The sequence below is a fragment of the Arvicola amphibius genome, chromosome 8 (genome assembly GCF_903992535.2).
Source record: "Arvicola amphibius chromosome 8, mArvAmp1.2, whole genome shotgun sequence".
Lineage (NCBI taxonomy): Eukaryota > Metazoa > Chordata > Mammalia > Rodentia > Cricetidae > Arvicola > Arvicola amphibius.
The window spans coordinates 112017102-112028914 of NC_052054.1; the positions used below are offsets into that span (position 1 = coordinate 112017102).

Below are 11813 nucleotides of genomic sequence, written 5' to 3' on the forward strand. Positions count from 1 at the left end.
TGCTTTGGTTTTGAACAAGTAAATAAACTGTGAAAGAGATTATGGTGGTGGCCACAGAAAACCGCAGTTCTTACCCTTCTCTGCCTTGCAGTTTTAATGACAGATTCAAAAGGAGCAGCATTTATGTTGTAGAGATCATGACCTGGGTAGTGAGTGCTAAAATAGCCCCATGATAGAGTGGGGAGAGGACTGAGCTCCGGCGGGGCGTTCCCAGGCTTCTCTGTGTTGATGTGTGACTTGTGCTCCGTTTGCAGCGACAGGGTGCAGTCGCTGTGCTACCTGCAGCTCACAAGGCAGCTTGTCTCCTGCTCCTCGGATGGCGGGATTGCAGTGTGGAACATGGACGTTAGCAGAGAAGAGGTAAGGAGCAAGAACATGGCCGGCGGGTCAGAGCAGAGCCCTTCTCTGACTTCTCAGTTTTCTGCCTTGCAGGTTGACAGTCATATAAACAGTTCCCCCTTTCTCACGGCTCCATCTCTGAATTATTGTCTAACAGAGTTCTTTTAAATTTTAGACATTAACCTATTTTATTTGCATGTGTGTATGTGTGTAAGTGTGGTGTGTATCTATTGTGTTCTTGTGTGTGTGCATGGGTGCAGGGCTTCCCCTCTTCCTCTCCATCTCAGTGGTGGAGACACTCAGGCTGGTGCTCACAGATTTCACTAGCCTGGCCAACCAGCAAGCCCCAGGGACCCCCTGCCTCCACCTTCTCAGCAGTGGGATGACAGGCATATACCACCACCCCACCTGGCTTTTTGTGTGAGTGCCTGGGTTCTGAACTCATAGGGAGCACCCTGCTGACTCAGCCATCTCTCCAGCCCTCTCTGCCGTGCCATATCCTGCCCTGGGTGAGACTTTCTGGTGTTAATGGGCAGCGTTTAGGTTGAATATCAGCCTGGAGGACTCTTTGCAGCCAGCAGCCTTCTAGCTCATCCAGGGATTGGCCCATGGAGGCCTTCTGAAGTATTCGCGCAACTCCGGAGCATTTCAGTTTGGAAGCTCCGAGAAGGATGTCGCAGGACAGAGCTAGGCGATGGTCATCGCAGGGAAACTGTGCCTCTCTTCTCTGCTTTTATCTTGTGCTGCACTCTCTTCCACTGAGTCCATGCTGATAACCTTTTTCTTTTTTGGCAACTTGATTTTTAAATTTCACTGAGCCACTAACTAGGTGTGAAGCCTTGTTTACATGAGTCCCCTAATCTCTGGGTGTCTGCTTTCTCTTCTCCACAGTGAAATCATTTCCTAGGATGATGTCTAAGGCCTCTTCCATTTCTTTAGTGCCATTACCTGTCTGCGCAGGCTCCCTGTCACCCTTTTATTTTAGGACATTGCAGTGAGTGCGCTTGACCTTGTTAGCGTGCGGTTCTTCACTTACTTGCCCCATGCAAATTTCTGAAAATAGATTCTGGGGGAGGGATGTGTACATCCAGAGGCTTTTTATAGCTGTCATCAGATGGTTTCCAGGCAGGATTTCCTGCTCATCTCTGCTAGGACCAGGTCGGTCCGTCTTTGCTCAGTGACAGCTGTGGCTTGTGATGTTGATAGCAAAAGTGGATTCAGAAGAAGGACGATGGATGGGAAGGAGAGTTCCACTTCACGAACCGTCAAGCTTTCATCACGGAGTGGCCACACAGTCTGGCAACTTAGGGGAAACATATGGTAAATGTGCTTTGGTGTTCTGTGGTTTTTGAATTGTGTGTACGTGTGTATGTTGTATGTGTACTGACTTGTGCCCTCCTATGTTCCCTTTGCTTTATCCCCTTGAGACGGGTCTCTCACTGAATGTGGAGTTCATGGTTTTTGCCTAGGCTGGCTGGACAGCAAGTCCAAGCAATCCTGTCTCTTCATTGACCACCCCGTCACTGGAGTTAGAGATGTGCGTTTGCGAGAATTCTGGGAATCAGTTCAGGTCCTCAGGCTTGTACTGCAAGGCTCTTACTCACCGGGCCATCTCCCCAGTCTTGATGAATCCCTTTTTGATACTGCACTGTAGCAGGTATTATCTTACATGATGTCATATGTGTTCCCTATACTGTCCTGTAGGTCACTGTGCAGTTCAGTGCACCCCATGTGCCATTGCAGTGGGTGCTGTGTTAATCCAAAGTCCCCTGGAAGCTTCTGTGAGTGGCTCTGCTTTGTTGCCTCACTGCGTAGATTTGGGTTTTTAGTGTGTCCCTTAAGCGCTAATCAGGGAGTTGTCTATAGGAAGCAGTAGCAACAAACTTGTTTTCAGCTGCCTACCCACAAGAAACGTGTGGGAAGTTGAAGAAAACAGACTGCCCCATGGCTGACAATATGTGATGCCCAATGCAGAGGCGTTCTAATTGCTAAGTTTCCTGGCAGTTTTGTGTGGCAAGCCAAACAGGAAACTCTGGTTACATGGCTACAGTTTGACTTCTGGCTTGGCACATTCTAAAAATCTTTTGGTAAGGCTTGGAGTGGTGAATTGTACAACATGATGTAGCACCAGCTTTGCATGGCTCCATGAAGGTTCTTTCCTTGCAGAGGTCTATTAGGGCTGTGCTCTGTATTCCTCAGCTGCTGGTTGTATACACTAAGAACAGCTGGTGTGCTGTTCTGTGTCCTGGGTTCTTGGTCCTTCGTTCCCCAGTCTTGTTCTGAGAGAACAGAGGTGAGAGGGAGGACTCATTTCCTGTATGACCAGGGATAACTGTTGGGATTCTCTCACAGGTTCCAGCACTCCGATTTCAACACACCTTTGTTTTCCTTGGTGCATTCTTCCAGAAAATGCAGTCAGAAAGTGGGAGTAGCCCCCCTCCTTCAGGTGACATAATTGTGAACTGCACATGTAGGAAAAGGAAAATACAGTCCTGCCTGTCAAGGTGCTTCCTGTGTGGCAGAGACGGCTTCCTGTTAGTCATCTCTGGAAGAGGGGTAAAGCAGTTTGTATCAAAAGTGGCTTTATTTTTAGTAGATACTCACTTTTTTTCTAGCTAAGGACATGCAGTGCAAAGGTGAGCAGCCTGCTATCTGCGAGGTCTGACCCTGCCAGCGATCCGTAGAGTGTCCAGGTCTTCCTTAGCCAGGGCCCAGAGGAAGAAGGGTTCTCCAGTCCACACCCCTCACCCACAGTGTCTCTGGAAGTCACCTGTCCATACTGGCTGGACTATTCCTAGCCCCTCAAAGCTATTAGCTCTCTCTGGCTATCAGCCCCCTCCCAGAATGGAGCACGTTTGCTTCCCTTCCAGTTTGTAATCAGGGCTGTTCCTTTTTGGAAGTGAGCATATGAAGTATGAATGAACAAGTAGCAGTAGTTAGAGAATGTTTAAGCAAGCAGACTTCAGAATGTGTGGTACTGTACGCATCAGTACAATGTAGATGAGTTAGCACTTAGTGGCCATAATAAAGCGGGATTATTCTTGCGTTTTCTTTGTTCATATTAGACAGACGGAACAGGATGTAGAGAAGAGGTAGATGTCATAGTTCTTAGTTAATATCCTCTTCTCCAAGCTGAGGGTGTTGCTGAGGGGTAGAGCCTTTGCCAAGTGTGGGTGCTTAGGCCCTGGTTCACCATCCCCCTCATTGTGCACTTTCTTAAGACAGGGTCTCCTGTAACTCACACCAGCCTGGGAGTCTGTGTAGCCTGCGCATGGCCTTGACCTCTCGGTCTTCTTGGCTTCACCGCCTGAGCACTGGGACATAGGCATACATCGCCACACCTGACTTCATCATGCTGGGATCAAACCCAGGACTGGTTCCATCCTGGGCAAGCGCTCAGCATTGTCCTTGACCTGCTTTGCTCTTCTTTGCTCTTCTCAGTGCAGACACCCTCTTTTCTCTTTATACAGCTGTCACGAAGCCACGTGGCTCATAATAACTTAGGGTTTAACACCCACTTCACGTATTAACAAAATTAAGTTAAGGATTTTCTTATATTAAAGTTTGTTCCAACCTATTTCTGCACTGTTTATAGTTTTCTGTCTCAAGGTACTAAAAGCATATTCTATATTCCCCTGTGCTTTTCTGCCCTCTAGTTCAGAAAAGTAATACTCAGTCTTAGTCCATGGCTCTCCAAGACCAGAGCTAAGCTGTCATTCTCCAGCACCATGGTCTGAACGCCCCACGAAACAGCACTGGGAAGGGCTGTGTGGCAGCTGCCAGTATGTGGTGACAGCACACTCATTGTCAGTGTGGGGAAAGGAATACCAGAGTTCGCTGTCCAGTGAGGGCACAGGATTCAGATGAGGAGTGGACCTGATCCTGAGGACTGGGCAGGACAGGGATGGGTAGAGTCTGTCTGGCATGATGCCCACACAGAACAACTAGAAGTTTCTATTTTGTTGGTCTGCCTTACAGTGGCCCTACAAGAGATAGTTCAGGTTGCACAAGAAATGGGTTTTATTCAAGTGGATATAGATTTCAAGTAATTTTAGCATGAAAAAGAAATACATAAGACCATCCTTAAAGGGTTAAAGTATTTTCTTATCTGCAGGTACAATTTGAACAACTCTATAAGCACTGTTAAAATTGTTACAATTAGTCAGAATACAAGCGTGAGTCAGGTATCGTGATCCACACCTATGCTTGTAGCTCTTGAAAGGCAGAGACAGGAGGGTTGTTACAAGTTCCAGGCCAGCCAAACTATACAGTGAGACTGTCTCCTAAAACTAATCAAACACAAAAACAGCAACAGAAAAATCTGTATACCATGGTATTGCTCATGGCAGCCTCAGCTAAATTACATTGTGGAATTTAAAACAAATATTACCTCTAGAAAGTTGTAGAACTCTGTACTCATGTCTGAACTCTGTGCTGCCCCTAGGCTCCCCAGTGGTTGGAAAGTGACTCCTGTCAGAAGTGTGAGCAGCCCTTCTTCTGGAATATAAAGCAGATGTGGGACACGAAGACACTGGGGTTGAGACAGGTGAGTAGCTAGTGTTTCCTCACCCTCTAAGGATTCTCTGTCTCGTCATCTTTATCACTAATTTGGGTTTTTAGAAAAATCTTGCTTTGCTCTTACAAATGCAGTTGATTCCTCTATTGTTTTCTCTGCTGCCGTGTAACTGATAATGAGCATAGCCTGTCCTGGGGCCGGACAGATCCCTTCCCTAACTGCTCATCTGCTTGTCTTGTATTAGAAAGCTAGGGATGCCTTGAGACGCTGCAGAATCTGTTGTGAAACTGTGGGAATTGCTTGGCACTATTTCTTATTAGAGCCAGTGTTTTGTATTAGCCAAGAATAAAATTAGAACAATAAGGAAATTCGATGAGTCTTAAGCTGTCACTAGCAGGTAAGTAATGGCCCACCCCAGGGCGCTCTCTGACCTGTGACTATCAGTTCATCCATCCCAATTGTGCCAGCATAAATACAAGCAGGAACATTTTTATTAAGGCTTTCTCAGATCTCTCTTACACTTTTTAAAATTAAGAAACATACTCCCAGGAGTCTGTTACCGAGTTACTGAAAGCACAAGGTGCTCGCTGGCTCATGTAACGCCGAAGGCCTGCAGTGGGATGCATTCCTGCACAGCTTCGAAGGCGGTCGCTCACTCAGGCCGAGCATGAATTTGAGCAGCTCACCCAGAGTGCGGTGATTTCGTTCACTGTTGGTGGTGAGGGATTAGCCTAACATTTGTGTGTGTGAGCAACTTTGCTTGCTTCACCCAGAGAACTGCCCTGTATGGCCTTATCCAGACTGGCATCCAAGACTGGGCCTCCTTTATTTCTTATTTCCCTGAAATGCTCTGAAATAGCCACGTCTGTGGAATGCTTGTGTAGTGGGGATAAGACATTATAGTTGGTATTCCTTCTGAAGAAAACACAGAAGAGTGAATTTTACTCTTATGCATTAATAATTAATAGGAGAGAGAAAAATGGTCATCAGAGGATTAGTGGTCAAAGTATGCTAGTCAGTAATAATAATTGGAATGTTTTTGAGTATTCTGGAGCCTTATTTCCTGGATCAGACTTTGAAAGATCAAAAGAATGTTATTCCCCTGTACAGATTATTCTAGATTCTTTTCTTTCCAGAATCTCTAGCAATTGGGTTCCTAAAAGAAGCCAAGTTTGGTTTGAATGTTGTTGCTTATTGTAGACAAGACACTATGGAACAACAGACACAGCTGTTGTCCCACAAGCAAGGAAGTTTATGTTTTTGAGACCCTTGCCTGTGGAGTGTCTCAAGTGTCAGTTGATGGTGCAGTGAGCATTAGGGTATATGAAGCATATTCTCCCTGGCCCCATTTCCTCGCTTTTCCATGAAGAAAAACTAACCCTGCCTCCCTCTCCCCTGGAAGCATCACTGCAGGAAGTGCGGGAAGGCCGTATGCGGAAAGTGCAGCAGCAAGCGCTCCAGCTACCCAGTCATGGGCTTCGAGTTCCAGGTCCGGGTCTGTGATTCCTGTTACGACTCCATCAAAGATGAAGAGTGAGTGCCCTTGGCATTTGCCTAACTGTGTCCCAACCCTCTGTTTGATGGGCATATAGTGAGGGCAGCCTGAGGAAGGATCTAGGTTTCTACCCATGTGCTTATCTCTTTGGAACGTCATAAGCCGTTTCTGTTTTGTCTGTTTTTAATTATACTTGTTTATTTGTGGGTTGGGCATGTGTGTGTCACAGCTTGGGTGTGGAGGTTCATGGACAGCTTGTAGAGTCTCTTCTTCCTAAGAATCAGATGGCTGGAAAAAAATGCTTTAACTTGCTCAGTCATCTTGCCAACCCACATAAACCATTTTGAGGAGACATTCCTGTCCTAGCTTTGTGACTTTTGGTTGCTACTGTTTATCTCAAGCTTCTCCACTGGCTGGGACAGGTTTTTTTTTTGTTTTGTTTTTTTGGGTTTTTTGGGGGGGTTTTGGTTTTTTTTTTTTTTTTTTTTAGTACTGTGAGGGTGCTTAGGGGTAGTTCAGCAGCTAGGGCCTATCTCACAGGACTCGGTGCAGAGACATGTTCTTGTATCAGTGGACAGCTCCGCTGAGCTAACTGACCTTTGTCCACTCAGGCAGATGTGGTTACTAAGAAGACTGTAAAGACCTGTGCTTTCTGTGGATACTCTGAAATAACTTCATCAGACACAGTGCCCTCATGTGGGCAGATCCTTAGGAGAAAAATCACAGTTATCTTTCCTGTCTCTTTGAGCCCGAGCCACAGCAGCAGAGGCCTGTGTGATGGTCAGGGAGCTGATGGGAGGGAGTGGTGCTCCGGGCTACAGAGCGGAGCCTCATGGCTCTTACGGGCAGCAGAGGTTCAGGGGCATTTCTCCTGGAATTGCAGTTACAGACAGTGGTGAGCTGCCATGTGGGTACTGAACTGAACCCAGGTCCTACTGAAAGAGCAGCCAGTGCTCTTAACTGCTGAGCCATCTCTCCAGCCCCCGGTGCTATTTTTTTAGAAAGTAATGTTAACACCATTATTGTGTGTCCGCCACCTATGTTGCTGGCAGATTGCTCCTCTTTCAGCTCGGGTGCAGTCAGCATGTTTCAACAATCCTTTCTCTTTGTTAGTCGGACTTCTCTAGCAACGTTTCATGAAGGAAAACACAACATTTCCCATATGTCCATGGACATTGCAAGGGGACTAATGGTGACCTGTGGGACAGATCGTGTGGTAAAGGTAAGCTGGCCTGTTAGCATCTCATTTGAGATAGAGCCATCCTCACATTGTAAATGGGCTTGAGGACATTCCTGAAACCATTGTCATTTGCCTTTGCTTTCTAGAATCACCTGCCTGCCTGCTCATAGCCCCAGTGACTGAGCAGGTGTCTGTGATTTCCTACACCCTAAGGGGGAGTCACTCTGGGTGTTGTTTGGTCCTGATGGTGAGGACCAGGTGCCCTTAGGTCCTGTGGGTTCTGAGTTGGCCCCAAGCTTTCCCCTCCCACCTGGCTTCCGTCTTTGCCCATCCCTGTCTCCAGCCTTTCCTGTCTTCTTGGTTAATGTTCCTTTACACCCTCTCCTGTTTGTGAGGAATCATCACATGTATTTTAATTAATCTCTAGGTCATAACAGAACTTGGAAGTGTTTTATACTCAGCTGAGTTGTGAAACGGAAATATTATATATTCTTAGGCATTATAGTAGACTATTATGACATTGTTTTCAGGTTTCAAGATGCTACCTAGAAGTGTTTTTGTTGTTGCTGTTTGGGTTTGTTGTTGTTTTTTGTTGTTGTTGCTGCTGATTTGTTTTCAGTGTAGTTAGTGACCTCCGTTGCTTTATCTGTATTTAAGTCTGTCAGTGCTGACTCTTGAAGTGAGACCCCGTGTTAAGTGTGCCCTCTCCGTGTCCCTTCCTTGTAGATATGGGATATGACTCCTGTGGTTGGCTGCAGCCTGGCAACTGGATTCTCTCCACACTGATGCTGAAGCTGAGTGATGTCTGCTCCACCTTGCACACGCACAGTGACCTTCACGAAACAAAACCCTTCATGTAGCTCTACAGCCACTGTCATGTAAATGGACAGTAACCACCTAAAAAAAAACAAATCAATATTTTTAAAAAGAAAAAAATATATATTTAAGTGTGTTTTGGGGTATTTGTGGAAATTATCTGTGGGGAATAACACCTGAAGGGTCTGTCCTTAGTGGTCCCCTAAGGAATAGAATTTCCTCAGCACAACTGCCTCATGAACATCGCACCAGTGGGTGGGGAAGTAATCCAGCAAATGAAGGTTTTAGGGAGAAAAATTTTAACAAAAAGATTAATGCTTACTTAAATGTAAACCTGTGAGCACACATGGAGTCTCCTGTGAGGGTCCTTGGAAGCCCCTGAGGGCAGTCTGCTGTCCAAGCAGAAGTTGGAGGAAGGGCTTTCTGTCTTTCTCCAGGGGAGCTGGTAGGATGTAAGAGACTCCAGCCTCCTCCCTCCAGGCTGGCCGTATGTGAGTGAGTGTTCTCCACAGTGAGTTGCTGAAGAACCTCTTGAAGGTCCCTGTCCCGTCAGGTCGAGCCATGATCTGCGCTTGGCTTTGACTCGCTGCAGTTGTCTCTCGTGTGTGTGTCTTTACAGTTGACACACAAGACAGCCCACATTGTCCCTCTCTCCCACACCTGCTCTGTGGACAAAGCTTTTTGATGGTGCTGTTGTACAAGCCTCCTGACATTTTTTTTCTTTTCTTTAAAGCTAGTCATGACCTATGGCAAACCCAGGTCCCCCAGCATGGTGGTGATGGATGCCATCAGCCTGGTCCATGGAAAAACCCAATCCTACTAACATACATTTGTGGTCCCAAGATGAGCCCCGTGATACGGTAGCAACTTATGCCCCTCAGAAAAAGTACTCTGAAGCTTTTATAGTATGATGTACTTGTGAGTAGTAGTTGTTCATGTTTCATAGGAAGAAGTTGGTGGCCCATTGCCAGAATTATCAGTTGGGTCTTGTACAGTAATCCCTAACTGGTAAACCACTTTTCATGTTTGGAAAAGCTGTTGTATGAAACGCATATTCAAGGTTTTTGACCAGATAACCGGGATGAGGAGCATAAGTGGGATGGAAGCCTGCAGTGAGTGTTCAGATGTTTATGTATGTTGTGTTAATGGTGGCACATGAACTATTCCAGTAGAACTGCGGGAGACAGCGGAAAAGGGCTTACTGCTTTAAAGGCCAAATAGTGAATGGCCACAGTACCTACGTGACTCTCGCTACTGTCACTGCTGCTTGTGTTGGGTTACATCAAGATCAGGGCCATTTGGCCAGGTAGGGCTAAGGGACTAAGTATGCTTTATTAACGTGGCTTACAGGAAGGGAATAGTTTCTGAGAGGCAATAAAGCTATGATATCCCAATGGTTGTGACAGAAATAATGAGGGAAGGAAAGGCAGCCAGGCATACTGGGTTCTAGCTTTGCTCTGATGGCTCTTGTCTTCAGAAGGAGGACCAAAGGGTTTGTGTTGCCCCTTTTAGCTTTTATGTTTTGTCACCTTAACTGGTGATCCTTCACCAGATTCTGCTTACACTCCGGAAGATGTGTATTGCCAGTGTGCTTTGCACAGAAGACTGAGCGATGCTCTGGAACCGCCGTGTCGAATGTTCTCCTCGGGCTGTCCAGTCCGTGGTTCTGCCCTTGCAAAGGGATACAGGCCTGATGGAGTCCTGCCCTGTGGAATAGTGCTGAGCCCTGTGTGTTTTTGTTCTAAAGACGTCTGTAAAATGTGATTTTTGGACATCTGTGGTAGATTAAACTGAATACTCTATTTTTCAAGCTTTTTTTAAATTTTTTTTATTTTGAAAGCCTCTTGTTATAAAACCCCATGTGGCATAGAGAGCATGAGGTTGGTTTGAGCTTTCTAAGGGGCTAATAGAAGTTAAGGAAGAAATTTGTATTTAAGGACGAATTAGGGCAAGGGACCTTAGGAAGGAGTGCAGACTATTTGACAGTACAATTCGCTCCGCAGTTGGGCCTGTGATCACGTCTTTCAAAAACAGTCATGCCAGTCTCTTCCTGTGTGTTACATGTCAGGTAGCAAATGGGGTCATTTTTTTTTTATAGAGGGTGAAAATTATATTCTCAAGTTTACTGACTGGGCACATGAGGAAGGGTCAGTAAGGCTCACGCTTTTTGTCTTATTTGGACTTTGTTACAAAATGAGTCACTTAATATAGTTCCTCAAGGAACGGCTACCATCTTTCCCATCCCAGAATTCTCAAGCTAATGTGTACAGACAAGGATCAAGAAGTGCGGGAAGTTAGAGGAGAGTCTTGTACTTAGATCTAGTATGTAACGAAGTGATGCCAAGTCTTTATTCTCATCGCGGTCTTCCGTGGTCCTGTATTAGCTGGCCCCAGTGATAGCAGTAGGCCTGTACATGGTAGAGTCCACTTAGTAGTCAGTAGGTCGTAACAGTTTACTCTTAACGTGCTGCCTAGAAGACGTCACAAGCACTAGCTCTAGAGCCCCTCACTTCGTTCTCCCTCACCGTGATTCAGTTTGTTAGCATCTGTATTTATTCAACTGTCAGAACTGATCCAGATATACAGTAAATAGGAGAGCAGCTCAGACCTAAGAAGATATTTTTGAAAATCATTGTTTCATTAAAGTACTATTGATATCTCCTAGATGATAAGAATCCAGTTACTATTAATGAAAACAATCTGCTCATTATAAATGGGAGGCTTAACAAATACGTAATACATGCTAATTTCTAAAAGTAGCTGATGTTTAATTGTTAATTGTGAGCGGATTATTGAATGTCTCGTCTATTTTCTGCAGTTTACTATACAATAACTCTTTGAGTAAGCTAAACTTTAATTGTGCAGCAAATTTCTATTGACGAACAATTTGAAGTGTTTTATTCTGTAGCCTTTTTTGACTTGGGAAGCAAAAGGTGACATTAAGTAATTCAACTTGTTCTTGTACAGCTGTGTTTCCATATAATACTGTGCTCTGTGTATCCCAGAAAGGCTGGAAATTCTGTTCTTTTTATTTGTGGGTTTGTTTTTGTGGGGCTTTTTTGTTATTTTTTTTCTTTTTTTGGAGAATATGCATATAATAAAATCTCCCTTGCTTGTTATCATGCTGCTTGCTTTGTGTTTGTTCTGCTCGCTCTGGGCACAGCACAGGACTGTCTGTGTTTATGTCACACATTCCAGGTGCTCTGGGCAAGTTACCACATCATCTTTAAATTCTAGCATCACCCCTCAAGTTTATCTTCCATTCGCACTTTACAGGTGACAGAAGAGTCTGTCCTTCTGTGACTCTGTCTGTTCGTGTGTCTGACCTTCTCCGTGCCCCGTCCTACAGTGCTAGCGTATGGTACCGTTGCAGGGGAGCATAGGAAGGTAGTGCTCTATTGGAGTTTAAAAGCTTCAATGACTCCCCAGTTAGTGTAGCTCAGGATAGCTCTGCACAGGGCTCCTGG

At 45.5% G+C, this 11813-nt stretch overlaps 1 protein-coding gene across 1 annotated transcript in view; it reads left to right on the forward strand.

Annotated features, from left to right (window-relative positions):
- The window catches only part of Wdfy1 (WD repeat and FYVE domain containing 1), a 46858-nt gene extending 35393 nt beyond the window's left edge, over nucleotides 1–11465 (forward strand). The window contains exons 8-12 of the mRNA XM_038339658.1: nucleotides 255–360; nucleotides 4784–4885; nucleotides 6258–6388; nucleotides 7464–7572; nucleotides 8257–11465. Coding sequence (XP_038195586.1) covers nucleotides 255–360; nucleotides 4784–4885; nucleotides 6258–6388; nucleotides 7464–7572; nucleotides 8257–8316 — 508 coding nt within the window. The 3' untranslated portion in view covers nucleotides 8317–11465. The remainder of the gene's footprint in view (nucleotides 1–254; nucleotides 361–4783; nucleotides 4886–6257; nucleotides 6389–7463; nucleotides 7573–8256) is intronic.
- Nucleotides 11466–11813: the final 348 nt, after the last annotated feature.